The sequence below is a fragment of the Equus przewalskii genome, chromosome 13, assembly GCF_037783145.1.
Source record: "Equus przewalskii isolate Varuska chromosome 13, EquPr2, whole genome shotgun sequence".
In the NCBI taxonomy this organism is placed as follows: Eukaryota; Metazoa; Chordata; class Mammalia; order Perissodactyla; family Equidae; genus Equus; species Equus przewalskii.
In genome coordinates this window covers 7,778,841-7,803,069 of record NC_091843.1, presented here as the reverse complement: position 1 = coordinate 7,803,069, position 24,229 = coordinate 7,778,841, and the positions used below count along the sequence as shown (strand labels likewise).

The window sequence follows — 24,229 nt, the reverse complement described above, 5'->3', positions numbered from 1 at the left end:
GGAGCCCTGGAGCTTGGGCCCCCATGCTGTCCTGAGCCAGCCCTGTCCTGCCTCCAGGCAGCTCGGGAGTGGTTGGTGTCATAGCCCGGTTATCCTTCCTTTGGCCAGTGGTGGAAGGCTGGTCAGACCGAACAAGCAATGCCAGCCCAAGGCCACGGCACTGCTATGTTGTCAGAAATCTTTGGTTGCAAGTGACAGAAACCAGTTCAATCCTGCTTAAGCAGAAAATAATGATGATGATGATGATAAAAATAAAAGGGGGTGGAATTCTGTCTCATGTGACTGAAAATTCCAGGGAACGGCTGCCTGTAAGCCTGGCTTGATGCTGGGGCCCAAGAAACAGCACCTGGAATATTGGCCTGCCTGTATTTCCTGCTCCGCTGTCATCTTCACTGGGGTCATCCTCAGGCGGGCTCTCTCTTTGGGGTGGGGGCAAGGCCACCAGCAGCTCCAGTCCCATGTCCCACCAGCTTACCAGGTCCAGCAGGAGAGCTGCTTTCCCACGAGGTCCCCTAAGGTCTCAGGATCTAGCCTCACTGAGCTCCGTGGCCGGGGTGGGAGAGAGTGACCGGCCAGGTTAAGGCCCCCTCCTCAAGGGAATGAGTGGAAGTGGGGGTGGGGGTGGGGCAGTTCCCTCAAAAGAAAAGCTGGGAGCTGGGACCAGAAGGGGGTGGCTGCCAGGCAACCAGAAACAGCAGCTCTCCACAGTCCTCGGAAGGGAGTCATTTACACATCTTGAAAGCCTCGAGCCGCTCTGTAAATTTAGTTCCTGGGCACCTACTGTGTGCCAGGCCCCATGCAGGGCTTTACCTGGGTGGTGTCTTCTAGTCCTCACAAGAATCCTGTGGGTGGGAAACAGTATCGTCCTCATTTGCAGGCTCGGCATGGATGGATAACATGGCCAAGGTCAGCCAGCAGTCAGCGTTTGTTCATCAGTGTTAGGAACAAAGTGTGTGATAAGGGCTTGAACTTTTGGATCTAAACGCAGGGCCTAGGGGTCTAGTGCACTGCTCCATGCTGCAGATGAGGAAACTGAGGCCCAGAGAGGGGCAGGGACTTGCCCGAGGTCACCCCGCTGATCAGTGGCTGTGGGGAGGGAGGGGGTTTGGCCCAGGGCCCAGAGAGGCGCCTCGGTGTGGGGTCTGTGGGCACGCGCGTCCTGCAGGGAAGGGCTGCAGCTGGCTTCAGCCAGAGCCCCATGGGGGCGGCGCCGGGAAACTGGCTGCTGCAGATCATGTTGTCTTTCCCAACAGCCAGACCAGCGCCCACCGCCTCGCCCCCACGCTAAGGCACTTGCCTGGCACAGTGGCCTGGAGGGTTGTCCTCTCTCAGTCTGGAGAGAGGTCTCCACTCTGTGGTCACAGGCCTGTCCTACTAGGGGCTCCTGAGGGCCTCCTCTGTGCCCGGCATCGTGCACAATTATTCCACAGTTCTGCCATTAATCCTCCCCAGTGGCCTGTGAGACAGGGGCGAGGGTCCCCACATTGCAGGAGGAAACTGAGGTCACAGCCAGGACTGGCCAGGGTCCGACAAAGGTCTGCCTCCAGGTCCAGTCTGCTTTGGTTGACAGTAGGGCAGCATCGGGACCAGCACAGGCTCAGTGGCCCACAGACCTGGGTTCACTCCCGGTGTGCCCATGACAACATCCACGCCTCCTCTTCTCAAGCCCCACACCCCTGCCTTGCCGCCTGCCCTCCTGGGACCATGGCTGAAAAAGCTCTGCTCCTGTCCCCTGCCGCCTGTTCGGGGACATTGCTGCTATCCTTTGTCACTTTCTCCGGCCTCACTTTCTCCATCTGCAGGGAATCATTCCCATGAGTGCACACAAGAGTTCTAGTAACTTCCATCTTTAAAAAAAAAAATGCCCTTGGTAGTCTCCTCCGCCAGCTGCTGTCTCATGATTTCTCTGCTCTCCTGCAGAGCAAAACCTTCTCAAGTATTCTCTGTACCACCTTCTCCATTTCCCTCTTCAGCTCATCGCAGGGATTTTTTTTTTTAATTTTAAAAGTTTGAATTTTAAAAATTTTAAACATGAAATTAAAAAGAAAATACAAATAGGAACAAGTCCACTTTCTTTAATGTTGTACAAAAATGTATAGGTAGACCCAAAAGTAAATGAAACATGGTCACGTCTGTTGACACCACTGCGGCTGCTTATTAACTTTACTATTGAGACAGTGGGAGGAAGTGGCAATTTAGGGACGGGGGAAGAGAGCAGCTTTTCTCCTGGGTTTATTCTACCCCGTGTATAGCTGTGCTCACAGACACGGCTTCTTTTGTGTCTCCCCTGCACAGGAATCCAGCTAGATAGAAAACTGAACCTGCTCAGAAGCCAAGGGAGATGAAAACTGACGGGTCCACAGCCTGGTGCCTGGGCACTCAGTTCAAACAGTGGTGCAGCTGTCGACTTGTAATTTTTAGGGGCCTCAGACAAGGCTTTCTCTTGAAGTTGAATGAAAAACAACTTCTTCTGTTCTGGAGGCTTTGTAATATGTGCAGGAATATATGCATACTGAGGAGGCTCCAAATTTGGTCCCTACTGGTTACCCGTGCAGGCATCATGACCCAGTCTGGCGGGACTCCACTTCAACCACCCAGTATGTCTGTCAGTAGGAGTTTTGGTCCTTCAAATTCACCTTCTTCCTCTTCGTCTTCTCCTGGGTTAAGTTCACCACCCAACGCTTTGAAGAAAGTTGTCCCCAGCTGCAGCAGGAACACATGGGGTACTCATGTACCTTCAGAACCCCTTCTGCAGCCCTCCTCACTCCAGTGTTATCAAATGCTTCCCTCGGGCACTAAAATCTGGCTGCAGCAGAGCTGTCCTCACTGCTTCCCTGGACTTCCGCCTGCAAGCTCAGCGGTCAGCCCCACACTGCCGAATCCAGAGCTCATGTCTCCATCCTTTACCTGGCACAGGTGACCTCTCCGGCCTCTCTGACCTGCTCTCAGCTGCTGGCCTCGCAGGCTCCTGCTTCTCCCACCTCCACCGCTGCCCCTGGCTGGCTCCTCCCCTGCCTGTTTCCACGTGCGGAATGCCCCAGGGTTCTATCCTAGGCTGTCTTCTCTCTCTCTCTCCTTCTTACTTTTAAATCATGTAATACAACACGCATACAGAAAAGTGTATAAAACAAGTGTAGAGTTTAACAAACAGTCATAAAGCAAAGCCATTTTTCTTCAGATGATCCGAGCCTGTCGCTGGGCCTGGAACCCCATCCCTAGGCTGTTGGCTCGCAAATCCGTATTCCTAGTCCTGACGCCTCCCCTGGACTCCAGACTTCCCTCTGCCCACTCACATCTCCTGGCATCCAAGAGGCATCCACACTGAACACGTTCAGGCAGCCATCCCGGTTGTCAGTGAATGGCACCACCCACTTGGTTGATCGTCTCAAACCTCAGGAGTCATCCTTGATTCCTCTTTTCCTCGCCCCGCATCCATTCTCTCAGCATATCCTGTCACTTCTGCCTCCAGTACATGTCCCAAATCAGTCCTTGAGAGACAATGAAGTGTCTGATGGATGGTCCCCTCTGTCTCCAGTTCTTCCAGCCTTCATTTTCATCTTCACACAAAGATGGTTTCTCTTGGGACACAAATTCTGATTTACTTCCAGCCCCAGACATATTGGACCTGAGAGAGCTGGGGAAGTGAAAGAAAAGGAAGCACCCGGCTCCCTCCCAGTTCCAGAGCCAGGCCTTGGAGGTGGCGGTGGGCGGGGGAGGGGGAGCCCATCCCGGCCTCTCCGCGCCAGGCCTGGGACGCCTGCTGTGGTGGTGCTCTGATGTTTGGGGGATGCAGGGGGCTGTTGGACCCTACCTCTCAGTGCTCACATTAGGCCCCTGGGCACTGCAACTCCAGGAGCCCCATGGCCTGAGGCTGAGTCCGTGTGCTGGGCAGCTCTAAGAGCTGAACAGGGACAGCTGAATTTAGGAGGCGGTGTTGCTAGTGGTCAAGGGGCCTGGCTTTGGAGTCTCGTAGCCTGAGATGCAATCCCATTTCTGTCACCGCTGTGTGACCTTGAATAACTCACTCCATCTCTGAGAGCCTGTGTTCTCCCACTGTGAGATGCACCCATTTACAGAGCTGCATGGGAGAGTGGCGAGGACTGATGGGGATCACACATGCACAGCACTGCCTCTGGGGGGGTGCTCTAGAAAATGGCCACGTGTCCTTTCAGCAGGTCCAGAGCGGGGCTGCAGGCGAGTCACAGGTTAGGAGCTGGAAGTCGTGATAAGCTCCGTGGGTGGCCTCTTGACGCTGCAGGATTTCTCCCTCAGCCAGCAGCTCCACAGAGAACCTTCTGAGAGGCAGACTCTCAAGTGTCAGGCCTAGGCCAGCCCTGTGCCGTCTTGGCCTGTCTCACTCAGGGGCAATGCCTGATGGGGACAAAGCTGCTTGTAGAGAGATAAAGTAAGGGACCCAACCCCTCCTGGGGCTGCTGCGTGCCACGTGCCAGGCCACCTGCTGTCACACATGTTGTAGCGTCAGCCTCACAAACACACCAAGCGTCCACCTCCGAAATGCGGTTCCTTCACACGGCTGTCCCTCCTGCCTGGAGTGCCTGCACTCCCTTCCCAGCCACCACTCCCTGGCCTTCAGCTCTTAGCTCCAGTCACTGTCAGCAAGGCCTGTTCTGACCCGCTCTCAGGCCCCGCCTGTGACCAAGTCCCCCCTTTTCCACACTCTGAATCCCAGTTCTGTCACTCCCTGGCTGTGTGACTTGAGTAACTCCCTTTGCTTCTCGGAGTCCGGGTTCCCCACCCTAGATATGCCCATTTTACAGAGCCCCGTGGCTCTTGGTGGCTCTCATCAGTCTGTGCTTACCCAGTGTCTGTCAGGTGCTTCGCTGGTCTGCCTCTCCCACTGGCAGGGCACCCGTGGACACAGGGGCCACGCCTGCCATGCCCGTCTCCACCCAGTGCCCAGTGCAGCGCCTGGCACATGGTGAGGTCTCTGTGCATCTTGTTCAATAAAGGAAGGAGTTATGAGGATAACAACAACACGCGTTGAGCACTTACTATATGCCACTTTCTGTGCTACACTCTTGATGAAAGCATCTCATTTAATCTCCCTAACTTCCTAGGGGAGGGCTGCCATCACTGCTCCACTTTAAGCTGAGGAGGCTGAGGTTTGGAGAGGTGAAAGAATTTAAAGTAACACAGCCAGAAAGGGCTGAAGGCAGGACGTGGACTTACACCTGCCCCTCTCCACAGGCCCTGCTCTTCGATACGATGCTGCCCTCAAGGACAGGCTCCATGTGGAGTCCTCAGGGGCAAGGAGGCGGCGCTCTGGGGTGGGGAACAGCAGCACAGCGTGTTGGCAGGAGCAGAGGCCCAGGGCGGGCCGCGGCCTGGCAGGACGGCAGGGGAAAGGGCCCAGGAAGGTGTGCTACAGCAAGAGGCTCCGCCAGAGTGGCCGCCACCGGAACACCACTTGTCTAAAATGCCTTGCCAAAAACCTGCTTGTTTTAGGTCTACTTTTATACATGCTTTTCTTCTGATTACAAAATCGGTGCATGTTCGTTAGAGAAAAATGAGAAAATCCAAAAACTATCAAGCAAATTTCCATTCAGAGAAACCATCCTCAAATTTTCCTGTTTCCTTCCTATATTTTTCCTGTGCATCCTACACATAGATTTCCCACACGATCAGAGTCTGAGGAATCCCATATTCAGTTTTGTGTCCTCTTTTGTTCACTTAATGTTGTATCACGGGCCTTTTCCCACATTGTTAAAGATTGATAGAAAACTTGGTTTTTTAAAGTATTGGGGTTTTTCTGATGATAAAACTTTGTAGTATCCATGCTTTCTGTAGAAATGTTGGAAAATACAGGAAAACCTGAAGAAAAGTCCCTCATAATTTCACCCTGAGAATGCCATTAACATTTGTTGCACTTCTTTCCAGAACTTGGTTTCCTATGCTCACGAACAAAGTGGTTTAGACAGACAGTTACAGACACATGCGCACAGACATACTTTCTAAAAGACCACGCTGAACTCGCACTTCTCCCCTCAGGTCACGGGGAGGCATCCCCCAGGCACCACCTCCCCCTCAGACACCCCCAGAGCCCAGGCAGGCAGCTGAGAGGCCTCGGGTAGGAGAGCAGACTTCTCAACAAAAGGTGGGCCTCGGCCAGGCAGCTGTGCCCAAATTCGGGCCTGCGTCACCAGGCCTCCTGACGCTCCGGGGCTGGAAGTCCAGTTTCAGTGAAATCTCCTGATTCACTAGTACTGGCTACTAATTCAAAAAAATTAAAAGAGCAAGTGATTTATTCAACAGACAAATGGAAGGGGGTAAAAAGAGATGAGGCGGCAAACTATAGCTTAAAAGAGACCAACGACAATGAATGGACTTCATTTGGATGTTTATTCAAACAAACTGGGGAAAAAGTATATTCTCACACACAGTATAAAAGTCTCTAACTTTTAGAGAGACATACTGAAGTTTTTCAGATGAAAAGACACATCTAGGATTTGCTTCAAAATAATATAGGAGTGAGAGTTGGTGGGGGTGTCAGTGAAACAAGATTGGCCACGAATTGATTAATTGTTGAATCTGGGTAATCAGCATTCATTGTACTATGTGTATATGTTTATAGTTCAAAAGAAAGTTAAAAAAAAGAAGGAAAAAACACTAGTAGGCCAACCAAGTCCACGAGCCAGGGAGGGTCAGAACTTCGATGGCCAGTTTGCAAAGTGTGCCCTGGATGGACGGGTGGGGCTGGGAGTAACAGATCACACTCACCAGGGGCTGGGGCATGCTTTTTGAAAATGCATTTTTCAGATTTGGAAAACTAAAGAGGAAGAAATATTTTTTTCCATGATATAAATTATAGAATGGCAACATTTTAACAAAATCTTACCTAGAGGGGTCTGGTTTAAAAAGTCTGAGAAACACTTTTTCTTGCTTTCCTGGTTATAGTACCAAGAATATTTTTTACCACTAAAAAACTTCACCACACTTTAATGGCTGTTTCTGTCTTTCCCTGAGCTGTTGTTCCGAGTGGCGCTCAGCCTCCGCAGAGACCTCGTTCATTCGTTCATTCATCCATCCAATGAACATCATAATGAAGCTCTTTGCCCAGCACTCTGCTCAGCCCGAGAACAGGGTGAACAGACCCGCAGACCCTGCCCTCCAGGGACTCTGTTCTAGGTGGGGAGACAGACACCAGGCAATCTGCCAAAGCATGAAGACCTGTACTACCTCAAAGATAAACACTACTTTTATTTTGCTTTTTTACTTAACTAGAGTATGTAGTATCAAAAACATTTTTCCTATTACTAAAAACTATTCAGAAATATTTCCATGGCTGACTCTTTGAAACTGCCTCTAGCTTGCTGTTCTCTGAGCCATACACCGAGTCTGTATCCTGTAGAGCCTTACACATTCACTGTCTGAGCGCCACCAGGCCCCGGGCTCTACTGCAGACACACTGCCCCTCTCAGTCAGCGCCTGTGCCAGAGCCCTGGCTCGGGCCCCAGACGCCTAGGTTCGAGTCGCGGCTGTGCCACTTGGTAGCTGTGTGACCTCAGTCACGTTCCCTAACCCCCGTATGCCTCAGCTCCCTTCTTTGCTAAATGGCGGTAACAATGGGACACACCTCCCAGGTTGTGTGAGGACTAAACGAGGTAACACGTGAAAGGAGCTTAAAATCACGCCTGTCACGTAATAAGGCCACAAATACAGGGTTTGAGCCTTCTCTTGGAGCTTATGTTCTAGTCGGGGAGGCAGACAACAAAGGATTTTCAAATGCCCTTTAACTCTTCAAAGGATGAAAACCTCTGCGGGAGGGACGGGAAGAGGAAGGAAGAAAGGAGGGAAGAAGGGAGAAAGGACGGAGGGAGGGAAGAGGAGAAGAAAGGGGCAGGAGAAAGGGAGGAGGGATGGAAGTACAGGTGGAGGGCAAAAGGGAGGAGGGACGGAAGTAGAGGTGGAGGAGGAAAGGGAGGAGGGATGGAAGTAGAGGCGGAGAACGAAGGGGAGGAGGGACGGAAGTAGAGGTGGAGGGGGAAAAGGGAGGAGGGACGGAAGTAGAGGTGGAGGCGGAAAAGGGAGGAGGGATGGAAGTAGAGGTGGAGGAGGAAAGGGAGAAGGAATGGAAGTAGAGGTGGAGGGGGGAAAGGAAGGAGGAATGGAAGTAGAGGTCGGGGAGGAAAGGGAGGAGGGATGGAAGTAGAGGTGGGGGAAAAGGGAGGAGAGACGGAAGTAGAGGCAGGGGGAAGGGAGGAGGGATGGAAGTAGAGGCAGGGGGAAGGGAGGAGGGATGGAAGTAGAGGTGGAGGGAGGAAAGGGAGGAAGGGTGGAAGTAGAGGTGGAGGAGGAATGGAAGTAGAGGCAAAGGGAGGAAAGGGAAGAGGGATGGAAGTACAGGTGGAGGGCAAAAGGGAGGAGGGACGGAAGTAGAGGTGGGGGAGGAAAGGGAGGAGGAATGGAAGTAGAGGTGGGGGAGGAAAGGGAGGAGGAATGGAAGTAGAGGTGGGGGAGGAAAGGGAGGAGGGACGGAAGTAGAGGTGGAGGGGGAAAGGGAGGAGGGACGGAAGTAGAGGTGGAGGGGGAAAGGGAGGAGGGATGGAAGTAGAGGTGGAGGAGGAATGGAAGTAGAGGTGGGGGAGGAAAGGGAGGAGGGACGGAAGTAGAGGTGGAGGGAGGAAGGGTGGAAGTAGAGGCGGAGGAGGAAAGGGAGGAGGGATGGAAGTAGAGGCAGTGGGAAGGGAAGAGGGATGGAAGTAGAGGTTGAGGGAGGAAGGATGGAAGTAGAGGCGGAGGAGGAAAGGGAGGAGGGATGGAAGTAGAGGCAGGGGGAAGGGAGGAGGGATGGAAGTAGAGGTTGAGGGAGGAAGGGTGGAAGTAGAGGCGGAGGAGGAAAGGGAGGAGGGACGGAAGTAGAGGCCGAGGAGGGAAAGGGATGGGCCCAGCCCAAAGGTCAGCTTGCGCAGGTAAGCTAGGGATTGCGCCTGTCCCACTCTGGGCCCCTGAGGCGCGTAGGCCCACTCGCAGGGGGCGGGGCGGGGGCCTCGGGCCGGCCCGCGCTCACCGCCCCCTGTCCCCGCGCAGAGAGTGCCTTCGCCGACACGCTGCCGCCCGCGCGCCTCGGCCAGGCCCGCTTCAGCGCCTGCCTGCCGCCCAGCAGCCACGACGCGGCCAACTTCGACAACAACGAGCTGGAGAACAGCCAGGTGGTGGCCAAGCTGGGCCACCTGGCGCTGGGCCGCGCCCCGGGCCCGCCGCCCGTCGACGCCGCCGCCCTGCCGTGCGGGCCCCGCGAGCGCCCGCGGCCCGCGTCTTCGCCGGCGCTGCTCGAGGCCGACCTGCGCTTCCACGCGACGCGCGGGCCCGACGTGAGCCTGTCGGCCGACCGCAAGCTGGCCTGCGCGCCGCGGCCCGACGGCGGCCGCACGCTCGTCTTCTCCGAGCGCCCGCTGCGGCCCGGCGAGAGCCTCTTCGTGGAGGTGGGCCGCCCGGGGCTGGCGGCGCCCGGCGCGCTGGCCTTCGGCATCACGTCCTGCGACCCGGGCGCGCTGCGGCCCGCCGAGCTGCCGGCCGACCCCGACGCGCTGCTCGACCGCAAGGAGTACTGGGTGGTGGCGCGCGCCGGGCCCGTGCCGAGCGGCGGCGACGCGCTCAGCTTCACGCTGCGGCCCGGCGGCGACGTGCTCCTGGGCGTCAACGGGCGCCCGCGCGGCCGCCTCCTGTGCGTCGACACCACGCAGGCGCTCTGGGCCTTCTTCGCCGTGCGCGGCGGTGCCGCCGGCCAGCTGCGCCTCCTCGGTGAGTCCCCCAGCGCGCGTGCGCGGCGCGGCGCCCCGGCCTCCGCCTGCGTTCGGGGGCAGGAGGTGGGCCCCGGGACCACCTGGTCTGCCTTGAGCTATGCACCCGCTGGCCTCGGGCCTGGCGCCCGTACACAGTCGGGAAATGGTCGGTGCGGTTTTTATTTAGGTTTTTATGGTTTATTATATTTTTTTACATATGTGATGCATATGAAGTGTAGGAGAAAAACTAAATGGAACTCCTAACAGAGGAAATAGGAATAGCACCGTCCACAGAAAATGGATCGGAGGCTTGAAACCTCCTGTTGCGAGACGCTTCTTGCCTGCCTTGGTGCTCAGGTGGACGCGGAGCGCCCCGGCCGCGGGCCGCCTGGCTCCGGGATGGGCCCGCAGAGGACGGGATGCCGGCCGTGAGCACAGGGCGCCCGCAGACGCCCCGACGGAGCGGAGCGCGGCGTGATGCCCGCCTCGCAGGGCGGCCTCGCTCCCCCAGGCCGGCCGGGTGGGCTGTAGGGGTCAGGAAGGCTCCCAGAGAGCGTGGCTCCGTTTTCTGGTTCAGGAAGTCAAGTCCATGTGGTAACAGAAACGATGAACACTTCATATGTTACCTTGTTCAGCTTTAGCCTCCTGATGATCGTATGGACCCAGTATCGTCATCCTGTCTACAGATAAGAAAACGGAAGCGCAGAGAGGGTGAACGACTGTGCCAGCCGCATAGCTGGTCAGCCATGAAGATGTTGGACAGTGCACAGACCCTCTCTGAGCCTCAGTTTCCTTCTGTGTAGAAAGGGAGTGGTTACCTGCATCCTGGGGTTGTCACCAGGATGAAGTGAGGAGGACATAGAAGGCTTTCAGCAGGTGCCTGCCCCCTACAGTACGTTTAATAAGTCGTAATAGTAACAATAGTGACTGTTGTTTGGTTGAGGGCAGAGGAGGGGAAGGGGTGCTGGTTGTGGTTTGGGGGGTTTTTTAAGGAGATCAGACAGTTACTTCACCCCGAGATGAGTTGCCCAAGGTCCCACTGGGGCTTTGCAAGAGCTGAGTCTAGAGTCCTTCTCACCCCGCTTCCCAGCACCTCCAGAGGAACCAGGATGAGCTCTTAGTGGTCAGGAAGAGAAGGCAGGAGAGGGTAGAAGGGAGAAAACTGCTTTCGGAGGCCAGGGACTTGCCCTCCTGATCCCTCCCTTACAGTAGTCCCTGCCCTGCATTATCTTTCCATTCATCCTCAAGTAGGGGACCAGAACCGGCAGCTTTCTTCACCTAGGAAATGACCCATTATCATCTAAACTAGCAGTCAATTCCGGGAAGAAAACTCATCCATGTTGAACACGGCTAGTCAGGAATCTTGTAGTTGCAAGTGACAAAACCCCACTCAAAGTGCCCTAAGCAAAAAGGGAAGTTTATGGGTACAGTTTGGGAGTATATTTGATGGATTCAAGAACAGCTGGATCTAGGTGTTGAAAGGATGTCATCAGTATCTTGTTTCTCTTTCCATCTCGAAGCTCTGCTTTCCTCTGTGTTGGCTTCACTCTCAGGCAGGCCCTTCGGCACCAGGCTTACCTCCCAATGCAGTGAGCCCCTTCTTTCCCAGCAGTTCTAGTGGAAGTCACAGAATTGGGTGTCGTTGGCCTTCTTTGGGTTACACTGAGACCAAGGGGTAGAAGTTCATGTTGGCCTGGCCTGGATCCTGTGAGTGAGGGTGAAGTAGTGCCCCCAGACAAAATCCTGGTGTTCTCTCTGAAATAACTGGGAATGGAGGCTGGGTAGACAAAGAACGGATGTCTGCCACACATGTACGATTCCATGAGTCCTTAGCAGGACCCTGTGCAGTGGATCTTGTCCTCCCATTAGACAGACGGGATGCTAAGGTGCAAGGCAGTGGAGAGCCAGGGACCAGCAGAGCAGGGCCCACCTCCCGCTGCCCCTGATGGAGCTTCTTTGGTCTCAGGCACCCAGCAGTCCAGCCCTGCAACCACGTCTCCGTCAGGGTCCCTCAGTGGCTCCCAGGACGACAGTGATTCCGACATGGCCTTCAGTGTCAACCAGTCCTCCTCGGCGTCTGAGTCATCCCTGGGTGAGGAAGTGCGAACCCTGGAGCGGGTGGGGGCTGGCGGCTGGCCCGGCTCCTTGGGCTCTGCTAGCGCCTGCCCAGGGCCACGCAGGGTGGCCGTGTTTCCTCTCTGCATCCCCTTGCTCCTCAGTCTGCATTCAGCTGGATGGAGGGAAACATCGAGATAAGGCACCTCCCAGGGTGCTTGATGCTGGTGGGGGCTGGGGCGTGGGGGGGTAGGGAAAGGGGCAAAACCTGGGATAAAAACCAAAACTGGTATCCCCAAAATTGTCCCCCCACTGGTTCTGCTATAGAAGCTCTGCCCTCTTGGGGTTACCCCAGCAGAGCCCACTGAGCGCCACGTTATGAAGGTCTGTCCTGTTCTCCCTTTCTGCAGTGACGGCCCCCAGCTCCCCGCTGAGCCCCCCGGTGTCCCCTGTGTTCTCTGCACCGGAGCTGGCAGGCAGCAAGAACGGCGAGTGCACGGTCTGCTTTGATGGTGAAGTGGACACAGTCATCTACACGTGTGGACATATGTGTCTGTGCCACAGCTGCGGCCTGCGGCTCAAGAGGCAGGCCCGGGCCTGCTGCCCCATCTGCCGGCGGCCCATCAAGGACGTCATCAAGATCTACAGGCCGTAGCCTGGCCCACTGACGGGCCTTGGCCAGAGCAAGGTCACCTTTCTGAAGCCCCCCTAGGCCGGGCAACCACCGTGGCCACCAGGGAATCCAAGGGCAGCAGCCATCTCGTCTGCCACTCTCCAGTGGTGGGCAAGGCGTGACAGTCGTGGAGACAAGGCCCCGAGGGTCTGAGCCCAGGCAAGGGCTAATTCTGGCTCAAAAGTGCTTTGCCCCCAAAAGGCCGCCCAGGAGCAAGCTCAGGAACTGCCTGGCAGACTGTCCGGTCCCTCGGTGACCTCGCAGCTGGGGAGCGTCCTCTGTGCAATGCTTTTTGCTGGGGTTGGGTTGAGCGTGTGAGAGAGAAGTAGCGGGGAGGGTGGGAGACGGAGGAGAGGGAGGGGCTGTGAGAGGATGAGAGAGATGGCATAGGTGTTTATCCAGGGATTCTGGCTCTGGGAGGAGGTTTAAGACTAAGGAATGTGCAATCCAGAGTCCAGACATTAGCACGACTAGAAGGCGCTCACTTTCTGGGGCTGTGATGTCAGCTGGTTTTGAATGTACGAGGCCTGCACCTGAACAGAACTCCCTTGGATGGTGTAGAAAAGGACTCAGATTTTCTAAGGGGAGGAAAAAATAGCTCATTGTTTACAGCTCCACAGCAGCGCTCCTTGGGGGGAGGTGGGCGGAGAACATCAAAGAACGGTTTGCTTGTTTCGTTTCTGACTCGTCTTGGAGAGGAGCTTTGCTGGGCACTGTGGCCGAGAGCTCTGGGCAGTGTCCTCTCCAGAATCTTTTCCCCGCTTCCCCCCGGACAGCCTGCTCACGAGCACACCGCACCTTGACTCCGTCCCCAGATGCTTTCTGTCTGTACCACCCGTCCCGTCCCCAAGGAGAAGACAAGCAGCAGGTTCTCTTTTCCAGGAGAGGGGAAGGAATCCCGGAGGCAGGTGACTCACCCGGACTTGGAAAGGCCGCTCCATTGCACAGACAGCCGTGCACAGTTTCTGTTGTAAGCAGGCCTGGCGTTCGCCTGCGGCTTGGGCCTCACAGGGCAGCCTGCGGGGAGCAGGGCTTTGCCACTGGTCTGTGTCCTGATTCTCAGCTTACCTTCCCCTGCTGGCTGCTAAGATGGTACTTGGTCATTAAGATGTTAGCTAATAACTGAGACGTTAGCTGACAGTTCTGACATTGGGCCTCTCCCCCTTCCCAGGGCTGTTTCCTAGGTATTTCCTGGGACCCGGCCCCTATCCCCACCCCTGCCTGGGCCCACCTCTGCGCACTCCCAGACCACACCTGGGCTGATGCGCTGGCAGGCCTGTCCCTCCCTCCTGGGCCCCCTCTGCCCTGTCTTGTGCTGTACTTGTGCGGAAGTCCCTGGGCCTCTCTGTTTCTCGGTCCCCAGCCTGTCCAAGAGGAAGCCTCGGGCCTGGCCACCCCAGAGCTCTTGGGAGGATCAGCACCGTTCTCAAAAGCCCGAGACACCTTGCCGAGAGCAGGTATCATTTTTATTACAATTCCTAGTCTGTCCATCTGCTGAGGGGGGCAGGGAGAGGAGAGCGTGCAGAGAGTTTACCCATCACATAACACACACTTGCTGGGTGTCCGGGCCCGGGGCCCAGCGCCGGCCTCTCCTCAGATCAAGTCCCACAAGACCACTGGGTCCTCGAGATGCCCTGCGTCTCGGACCACCTGCTTCTCTGGCTGGAAGTGGTCACAGTTTCCTGATCTCGACTTCAGAAACCCCATTCTTGCCCCTGCAAGAACCCCTGATTGGTTCTTTTTCCCTAGTGAAGTTGAGAAACATGCCCCCATTTTAATTTTCCAGCAGAAGTTTCTTGGGAGCTACTAGAACCCTGGCGTTTGCCAAGATAAGCGCTTGAGAATCTAGGCAGCGCTCGGTGCCCTGCTAAATTTGGGCACTGGGAGCCGTCCATCTGCCCCGTGCGCTGGATGGGGCACAGGCCCAGGTGAGAGGACTCGTCACCCCCCGGACTGTGGTTCTCCAGGCAACAGTGCCCCTGACTGGATTGAGCCAGCCTCGAGGCCCAGTGGTCTCAGCAGCCTGGGGGAGCCAGCCCCTCTCGCCTGCCCCTTGCCCTCCCTGACTGGCCCCTTGGGTTCCAGCTGCGGTCATGCACAGCCACCACCAGGAAACCAGTGACCGAGGACCTGGCCCGGGGTGGACCAGGCCGTGCTCCTGGTAACCTGTTACCTGGGAAGAAAGGAGCTGGTGGCCTGTTTAACTTGCTCCGCAGCTGCTATAAATAGCCTCCCTGTTTTCAAGAGGAATTAAGGGGGTGTTTATCTTCTAAAAACCAGACATTTCCTGATGCTCTAAACTGATTTATTCAGCGCTGCAGAGGAGCTGCTCACGTCGCCCTCTGTGTTCTGTCTGGAGAAGGGGGCAGGAGACACGGGAGAGGGGCCGCTCCTTTTTGTTTCCCGTCCCCATGTGCCTGGGTGCTGGGCTGGAGGGGAGCCACACGCCCTCCTCCTGGGGGCAGGTCTTATTACCATACAGAGGCGTGTCTAAGACACCACCCATGACAAGACAGGCCATTTTACGTACCACTAAGAAAAAACGCTGCCAGCTTTCACGGTAAGATGCGGCAGCTATCCAGTTCATCTTCATCAGAGATGGTGCAATGGGAAAGAATCTCTGCTCCTCAGAATCAGTGAAATATGTATTATCCCCATTTGGCAGGTGAGAGAACTGAGGTCCTCGGAGGGAAGTGACTTAGTGTCACTCAGCAGGAGGGGGCGGGGCTGGGATTCAAACCCAGGAGTGTCTGGTGACACCCTCTCCACTGCCTGGCCCGAGTCGAGTCGCGGAAAGCTCAGTGCTGCCTGCGTCACTCCTCGGCAGCCCCTGGAGAGACCCGGGGGCCTGCCCCTGCGCTTCCTGGGGTTCCCAGCCCCAGGCTGCGGCCCTCTGCTGCCCATCCCCTGGACGGACAAGTGTCCTTCCTTTCAGCGCGTCTGCCTGCCGCCCAGCTTCTCCTGGAGGGGCTGAGCTGCATGAGATCTGGGGTCCAACCCAAGGGTCTCCTCCTTTTACACACTGGCAACTGTGGGGAGGGCCCGAGGCCTTGTCCCTCCACCTTCCTGGGCCCTGTGACCATCACCATCCCCGCAAGCAGGCCCCCAGGGGCGGAACGGGGGCGACCACAGGACGTCCCTCTGTTGTGGCCTTGTGCCTGCTCATTTTGAACCGCCAGGGAAATCGGGCCGTTTCCAAGTCAAGACAGGCTCCTTTTTCCAGTCCATCCCCGAATGGGGCGTCTGCAGGTGTTCAGCTCCTGGGGCAGCTGCTCCGTCACTGTGGCCACGCTCTTCAGTCCTGCAGCGCCCACTGGTCAGCAGAGCCTGTGTTCTGGACACAGGATTGGGAACTGGGACCAAAGACAAAGCCCATGGGGAGCTCGTGGTGCAGACAGGTGATGGACAGATGTGTAGGCTGTTAGTTGATCCCTCCGTGTCAGGCCTTGTGCTAGCCTATGGTAGGTACTTACTAAGGGTTTACTGAGTAGATCAGAAGTCAGGTTGTGAGTGTTCAGGGGTTTGGTAGAACACCACATACACATGCACACAATCAACAAACATTGGCTGAGTGCCTCCTGGGTGTGGGGTGCTGGGAGGACGGGGTTGAGAGGGCAGCGCCCCAGCTCTGGCGTCAGAGGTAGAGACCTTCAGAGGTAGTGAGACATTTGGGGCAGAATCCACTGGGCCTTCTTGGGCATCCTGTTCCCTCAGGGGTCTCTTGGTGAGTGCACAAGGACTGCCTTCCTGACCCAGGGCCTCCTGCGGGCTCGGAAAAGCCGCCTCTGCGGGAGAAACGCCAGGCGCTGTGCAGTCAGCGAGCTGCTGCCAGGACCGCGTTGGGCAGAACCCTCGGGTCCTGCGGGGAGACGTGGGGAGATGGCTACCTGCTGCTTTCAGGCCTTGGTTGCCAGAAATAACCCCCAAGTCCCCAGGGAACCCCCAGTCAGCTCCAGTTGGAAAGAGGGTTGTGTGAAGTCTTGGAGGATGAGAGGTGGCCCCTCCCACTGCTCGGTCCCCGCTCGCCCCAGTTCTGGGGAGGGACCCCGGCTCAGGAACACGGGGCCTCCTGACATTTCTTGGTGGTTAATTGTCCCACTGTCTTTTCAAGTCCCTAATGCAGTGACTTGTACAACGATCTGTCTGTGCCTTATGAAAGTGTCTGTGCACTTTTTATCCTTTTTAAAAGCAACTTTAAAAAGTGGGCAGGGGATTAGCAGACATGATGGCATTCTAGAAGCCTGTGACGGTCACTGAAACCCTTCTGCATTGTGTTCTTGATGTTGGAGTGATGACGTGTACGTCCCCACCCCACCGCCACTACCTGTGTACAGACCTTTTTAAAAATGGCTCTTACTATTATTTTCCTGGTTCAATACTGTGACCTCCCCAGTACAGTCTAATCTTTGGGGATCCAGAATAAAGGTTTTAAAACTTGGGGGGAGCGGGTTGGGAAGGGTTTGCACTGGTCCTGTGTATTGTGCTTTTGTGTGTTGTGTGTTTTGATTTTTGTCTGTTTTTATCTGTTTTATATTAACATAATTTTCCTGTTTAAAAAACAAATACAACTTTGGCTTGTTAAAAAAGAAAGTCTCTTCAGAAGTCAATTTTAAAAATCACAGTTGCGTACGTTATTGGGGAGTGGAAGTGAAGGACACAGACCTCTGCCAACCAAGGAAATAATTTGCAGAATATCTACAGAGCCCGACAAAGTTTGATCCTTTGCCAAGTAACTCCTGTGAAAATACCGCAGGGAAGAAATTCTAATCAAGGATAAGGTCCCCATGTAGACGTGTTCATTGCAGCGTTATTTCTAATGGTGAAAACACCGTAAGCAACCCTAATATCCAACTACCAGGGTGTGCTTGCCAGAACTCTTGGTTACAAGTGACAGAAGCCCAAGTCGAACTGGCTTAAGGGGATTAAAAGGCTCAGGTAATTGAAAAGTCCAAGATAGGACCCAAGAACCCACTTGAGGTGCAGCTGGATCCAGAATCTGAAATATCGCAATAGGACGTGGGCTCTCCCCTCTCACTCAGCCCTCCTTTTCCGGCCCCACGCCCAGGCAGGTTCTCAGGACAGCCAGCCGCCGTCCATGCTACCTCTGCCTCTGAGCAGTTCCTGCGTGGGCCAGTGCGGGTCACCTGCCCTTTCCTGCACCAATCCCGGAGGCCAGGGGAGTTCCGGCTCCCGTTGGTCAGATCCAGGACATGCGCTCACCCCACCTAATACTGCCAGTAGAACTGAACGTAGGCGTCATGGTCCTCAGGAGAAAGGGGAGCGATGGAGGGTCAGGCAGGCACAAACAGCCAACTGCTCTCTAAGGAAGGCTGAGTCAACTGTGATACGGATACAGACGGGTCACTAGCGTGGGCTGCGAAACCAGACTGCCTGGGCCTCGCCACGATTGCGGGGGAGACGCTTAACCCCTTTGTGCCTCAGTTTCCTCATCTGCAAAGCAAGAATAAGAACTCCTGGTTTTAGGATGGGATGGGCATTACTGAGATCCTGCTGGTGATGTGCTAGGCACAGTGTCTGGCACTAGCCGAGAGTTTATAACACGGGAACATGTTTATGTTAAAATATGGTGGGAAAATCAAGATATAAAACTGTGCATACACTCTGATCTCACGGATGTAAAAAAAAACCCGAGAGCCTGTAAACCTGACCGTGCATTGGAATGATCAACAGAGAAGTAGAATGCCCGTGGGAGCTGTGTCCAGGTGGTGGCACTATTGATGACTTTTTTCCCTGTGTTTTCCAAATTTTCTATCGTGACCAACCATTACTTTTAATTTAAATTTGTTACTTGTAAAAGTTATCTCCCTACTCTGCAAAAACCGATGGGAACAGCTGCCCCTTGCTGGAAGCCGTCAGGAATTCCCAGGCTGATTGTCTGAGTTTGAGATAAGGGCCTGTAAGCGCCTAGTGGAAGCCACGCCAGGCGGACCAGTTTGGTTGGGCTTCCTCCAGGCCAGGCTTTAGCGCCCAGATTTTTCGGGTGGAGCCTTGCAGTGTATCAGGAGGACGGGGGAAGGGAGAAGGTGAGGGCGCTGCCCAGGCCTGCTCCTCCGGGCTCCCTAGAACAGCCCAGTTTGGTGACACTGAATTTTAGGAGCAATAGGCTAAGAGAAGTGAACTAGCATTTATCAAGCAGAAGAAACCATGATTTTCACACATTCTCTCAATGAGTCTTCACAGCAGTGTTTGTCTCCTCACTTTACAGGCGAGGGAACCAGGCTCCCTCCAAAGTAGAAGCAGGATTGGACCCCATGTGTGCCTGCCCCAGAGTAAAGGCAAAATCTTTCAGAGGCACATTTTGCACCCTTTCCCCTAGGTCTCAGTTAAAGGCAGAGTCTGCCTGGAACTTAGGCTCTTTTCTCCCTTCCTAGATGTCCTTCTCGTGATATCACTTGCTTCTGCTGGGCCACAGGATATTTTCATAGGTGCCATCTGATAATCAAGACTTACTTTTAAATAAAGAAGGAAAAAAGACCATATTTATCTAGGCTCTTGATTATAAGACACTGAAACCCAGCTCAAGAAAAACCTAACTTAAGAAACAACTCACACAACTAATGAGGTCTGTTCTTGCTAGCTTCAGGAATGGCTGGATCCGGGTGTTCACATGATGTCATCAGTGTCTCCCTCTGTCTCTCAGTTCTGCTTTCTTCAGGGTTGACATCACTCTCAGGCAGGCTGTCCCTTTGTGGTAACCAAGATGGCTTCCAGTGGCTCTTAACTCATATCATGCCAGCTTAGTAACTCTTTAAAGAAGTTTCAGGAAAAGTCCCAGAGCTGTCTTTCTTTTGACCCCCTTGGATCAAAAGCTCAGTCCCTGAGCCAATCTCTCTCACGTGCCCAACTTGATACAAAACCAGGTATGACGTTGCCCTTGCCCTCCAGAACCAACCAGCCTGGAGGGGAAGGCAGACGCCAGAACAGGCTGTGTTCAGACCTGTGCAGCTCTGAGGCTGCTGGGACAAATTGAATTCAAAGCACTGGATCATCGAGTGAGGTAATGTAGGCATCCTTCTTCCTCCCGGGTGTTCAGGCTCCTACTGATGCCTCGGCCATGCCCGCTGGCCGGTCGTGTTTCTCGTTTAATGCTTCAGTGCACACGGCCTTTGCCCGGCCCCTCCCCACCCCCGGTTGCCTGGAGCACAGCTGGCCGCAGAGCAGCTTTGCCGTAATGTATATCTGGAGCCTTCTTTTCCCCTCATTCCCTGGGTTCCTGCAGGACAAACGATCCTCCACAGAAATAATAATAATAGCAACAGACATTTAATGAGCTGACTGTGTGCTGAGGTCACCCATCGAGTGCTCCTGACAGCTCCTTGAGGTAGGTCCCCTCATTACTTCCATTTTATAGGAGAGACAACCAAGACTCAGAGACATTGTCTCCTTATCTCCACTCTGTATGGCCTCCCAAAGACAAAAGAATTTCTTCTCTTTCTTTTTGTAGTTATTTCCCAGAATCTAGACCCAGTGATTTTGCAAGGGCATTTGGGCCTGGAACATACGCACTTGTGATTTCATTGACCCTACCAACAGCCATTCAGGTAGGTATTATCATCCCACTTTGCAGATGAGGGAAGAGAGGCTCAGAGAGGGCAATGACCTGCTCTGAATCACACAGCTTATTAGCTGTGGAACCGGGATTTGAACCAGGTCTGACTCTTTCCGCAGCACCGCACCTTGTCTGTGGGTAAATTGTCAAAAGGAGGAGGCGGAGGAGAAAAGAGAAGGAAGGGAGGAAGAAAGGAGGAAGAGGGAAAGAAGTGGACTCTGCATCTAGAAGGGCAAGGAGAGAAGAGCCGTCAGGCTGGGTCCTTGACTCACATAATGCCTGCTAGTCCAGCTCCAGGCACAAGGAATCCTCGCCTCTCCCTGCAGCTCGGCTCCTGGCTCTGGGCAGCTGGTTTTGGCTCCCACACAGGGATGTGGAAAACACGAATATCCCAGGCATCCGGCTATGGGAGCAGAGCCCCAACCTTGGCTGTTGAATGCACCCGGGGTAAGCTTCCAGAAGCCAGAGGGGCGGCTGCACCAACACAGAGAGCCTCGGGCCGTCTGGTCCCCTTAGTTCAGCCCCTCCCTCCTGCCAGGTCTGAACCTTCCTGTCTGAGTTGGGAGCCTCACGCCTTTCTTTCACCTGTCCCCAGGGGCGTCCGCCATCCTCCGAGGAGTCCGCAGGGCCTGCTTAGGAGTCCGCCAATGGGCCTGAGTTCACGGCCTCGCTTACCCCAACAGGCAGGGGCCCTCGGCCTCCGCAGCGCACCTCCTAGGGATGCAGTTCACCCTGAAGTTTCCATGGATGTGCCCCTGGAGCTGTGCGGTGGGAAGGCCCCCTCTCTTGCCTCATTTCCCTGCCTCGAGGGGGGGCTGTAGGACTGCTCCCCCAGGCCCTTAGGGGGCTGCATCCTGGTGTCTCAGCTCTGAGCAGGGGTTTCCAATGTGAGGAGGTCTAGCGAGGGGGATGAGGGGATGAGGCCTGGGTCCAGACCTGCCTCTACTGTGGGATCTTGGGCATGTTACTTACCCTCTCTGAGCCTCAGTTTCTGGATCTTGAGGTCAGAGGGGTGTCAGCCCCCTCGTGGATGGTGTGGGGATGAGCTGTGTTGGGCAGCGGCTGGCACTAGGGGGTGCTCAGCAGTGGTGGTTACTGCTTTCACTAGTGTTAGCGGTCCTGCTGCATGACTCCTCCCACCAGTCCCAGCTGGGCCAGGGGCTGCCTCGGCCCCCCACAGCTCCCTGGGGCTCCTTTCAGGTCCTGTGCTGCCTCAGGGAGTCGGCCCAACTGCGTAAGCAGCATCTACAGGTGACCGGCATAGAGTCTACCAAGTGGTAGAACCTGGGTGTTTGCACCCCTCCTCCAGTGTGGAACCTCTGGCATTAGCACCTCCATCCTGCTGGAATGGAAGCGAGGGGCCATCAGACAGTCAGATGGGCTCCCCAGGCCTCTGAACCGTCCCAGCAGTGCCCTTGGCTTGTTTTGGCTCCCCGCCAAGAATGCTGGCCCCCGGCTTGGGAGGCTGACTGACCTCCGGCCCCAGAGGGAAATGCACACTTTTGCTCAGCTCCCAGGAGCAGCCCTGCATTCCAGGAGGGGCGTGGGAAGGGCCAGCCCTCCCCCAGTGAGCTGAGCCGAGCCTGGACGGCCTGCAGCCTGGCCATCTCCCCAGCCTCGTGCTGGCCCATGCCGACCTCACGTCCCCAGGGAAATCCACTCTGCCATGGAGGGGTGGAGACGGGGTCTGGGAGAAGATTCCCATTGCCACCAGAGGACAGAAGTGTCAGCGAGTTCCCAGTGAGATGTCCCAGCCTTCCCCATCCACCCGCAGTTTCCAGTGCTAGCCGATTTGATCTCCCTTTTCTGGTGCCTTCCCCACCTCCACAGAAAAAGAATCCTCTCCGTTATTCTGAGCAATCCCAAGCTCCCTGCAGCCTCTGTCCCCCAGACAGGTCGACCCAAGACCGTCTGGATCCGACTCCAGGGCCGCCCCTCCCTGCCCAGCCTCGCTGTCTTTCCAGCCCGGGGTTGTTTCAGCTGGGGTTCTTCACAGAGGGCCCGGGACCCAGGGAGGCTTCCCCGAGGACGGCACACAAGGGCTGGGCACGCAGGGGGAACAGCAGTTGGCCGGCAGAGCGGGTGGGCTAAGCAGAAGGGAGTTGCTCAAGCAGGGGGCTACGGGGCGGCACGTCGGGGGAGCTGCCCATCTCGCTTCTGCCACACCAGCCTTTCTTCCTCCAAGAGGTTCCCACGACCCCACCGGCTTGTAGCTCCTGGGCGGGCTTCCTCCTGCAGCACAGGCTCCAGACAGGACACACGGACGGGCAAATGACAACGGAGTAGCCTGGGCAGGGGGTCAGGAGGCAGAATGGCCATGCGATGCTGGATGAGGACCCCATCCTCAGGACCGCCATTCCCCGTTCTCACCGTGAGGTGGTGAACCTGGGCGTCCTGAGGTCAGAGGAGGGACTTTCTGGGCTCCTCCTTGGGATGGATAGGGCAGTTTCTTTCTAGAAGGTGGAGCACTGTCGCCCTCTCGTGGCTGTGGTGAGAGGCAGCAAAGACCTGAGCAGAAAGAAACTGCAGGACAGATGGTCGAGGTCCAGCTGCCGGGTGGATCTGCTGCCCCAGCATACAGGTCCTGGAGCAGATCATTGGCTGACCTGGGAAGCCAGGCTCCCTGGATGGGCTCGCGGGTCCGGGAAGCTTGGGGAGTACGTGTTGGGTTGACAGTGGGACTGGGCTGAGGCCACATCTGAGTCTGGGGCTGGGCTGGAGCTGCAGGGGAGGACGGGCTGGGAGCAGGACAGGTTCCTTCCCCAGACCCTGCAATGCTGGGAGGATGGCACGTGGTCCCACCTCGGGCTGCTGATCTGACCACTCAGTTTAACCCACACGTGCTACCCGGGGTCAGGCAGCTTACAATGAAACAGTAAAAGAAACCCTCAAGAAATGATGCTCAGCGAAACAAGCCACTCGGAAAAAGACAAGTACCGTGTGATTCCACGTCCATGGGTGCCTGGAGCTGTCCAATTCACGGAGTCAGAAAGTGGAATAGAGGCCGGGGCAGGGGAATGGGGCATTGGTGCTTAATGGGCACAGGGTTTCAGTTTGGGACGAGGAGAAACGTTCTGGGGATGGATAGCGGTGACGGCCACACGCAATGTGAATGTACTTAATGCCACTGAATCGTGCACTTAAAAATGGTTAAGAGGGTAAATTTTATGTTATATGTGTTATTACAATTTTAAAAATTGGAAAGGAAAAGCCCCTCAAATACAGACAAAGAATGTAATGCTGCTAAAACTGCACTCCTGGCCATTAGGGGCGCTCCCACACTTGTGCATTAGTCTGCTGGGGCTACCATAACAGAGTGTCGCAGACGGGGTGGCTTAGACAGCAGAAATGTGTGTCCTCACGGTTCTGGAGGCACTGGAAGTCCAAGATCAGGGTGTCATCAAGGCTGGTGTCTGGTGGCCCCTCCTCCTGCCTTCTTGTTGTGTCCCTGCGTGGCCTTTCCTCTGAGCGCGTGCGGAGGGGGAGAGCTCTGGTGGCACTACTTCTTCCTTTCAGGGCCCACCTGATGACCTCATTTAACCTCAATTGCCTCCCAGGTACCGGGGGGTTTGGGACATCAACACATGAATTGAAGGGTGGGGGACACAACTCCGTCCATACCAACTTGAGACAATTTGTTGCCCAGCTGGTGCAGGGAGTCGGGTCTGGATTTGCGACAAGCTCTGCGGGTGGTAAACTCAGCCATCTTTCGGTGGAAGTGGCAGAATCCCGGCACGACCAGCCTGCAGCACGGTAGCAGAGGATGGCGCTGACCGGCTGCTGTGGCGTCGAAAGCCCGTGGGTAGGCTGGCCGGGGTTTGAACAGCGCCATCCGCTCCCCGACCGGCTGTCTGCCCGTCATCTCCTCCCAGCTTCGGGTGGCAGCTCCTCTTTCCATCATCGCCGCACGGGGCCTGGGATTCAACCTCGTTGGAACAAATTTAGCATGAGAATACTGATGAGTTATTAACTTAAAAAAAGAGCTACAGACCATATACAATCGTAACATTAAAATATGCATGAATAATTGACAGAAAAAAACCTGGAAGGAATATACCAAAATGTTAACAGGGATTATCTTGATGAGGAGACGGTGGCAGTGAATCAGGAGTGGTTTGCTTTCTTCCTTGGCTTCTCTGTATGTAAAAAAAAGAAAAATCTATAAGGAACATATATTGCTATTATAAT

At 55.3% G+C, this 24,229-nt stretch overlaps 1 protein-coding gene, 1 long non-coding RNA gene and 1 pseudogene across 4 annotated transcripts in view; 1 reads left to right on the top strand and 2 right to left on the bottom strand.

Moving 5' to 3' along the window:
- The window catches only part of NEURL1B (neuralized E3 ubiquitin protein ligase 1B), a 43,059-nt gene extending 25,998 nt beyond the window's left edge, over positions 1 to 17,061 (top strand). For 2 of the 3 annotated variants that reach the window (XM_070569030.1, XM_070569031.1), the window contains 3 exons: positions 9,049 to 9,762; positions 11,710 to 11,835; positions 12,209 to 17,061. In XM_070569030.1, the coding sequence (XP_070425131.1) occupies positions 9,049 to 9,762; positions 11,710 to 11,835; positions 12,209 to 12,453 (1,085 nt within the window). In that variant the 3' untranslated portion in view covers positions 12,454 to 17,061. The remainder of the gene's footprint in view (positions 1 to 9,048; positions 9,763 to 11,709; positions 11,836 to 12,208) is intronic. The other variant, XM_070569032.1, reaches the window with a different exon arrangement.
- Positions 1,000 to 4,898, bottom strand: LOC139075414 (cleavage and polyadenylation specificity factor subunit 5-like; annotated as a pseudogene).
- Positions 17,062 to 23,181: 6,120 nt separating the features above from the next.
- LOC103542908 (uncharacterized) overlaps positions 23,182 to 24,229 on the bottom strand; it is a 33,350-nt gene continuing 32,302 nt past the window's right edge. Inside the window, exons 3-4 of the long non-coding RNA XR_011525057.1 lie at positions 24,099 to 24,177; positions 23,182 to 23,967 (exon numbers count right to left, since the gene is read on the bottom strand). This is a non-coding gene — a long non-coding RNA (uncharacterized lncRNA). The remainder of the gene's footprint in view (positions 23,968 to 24,098; positions 24,178 to 24,229) is intronic.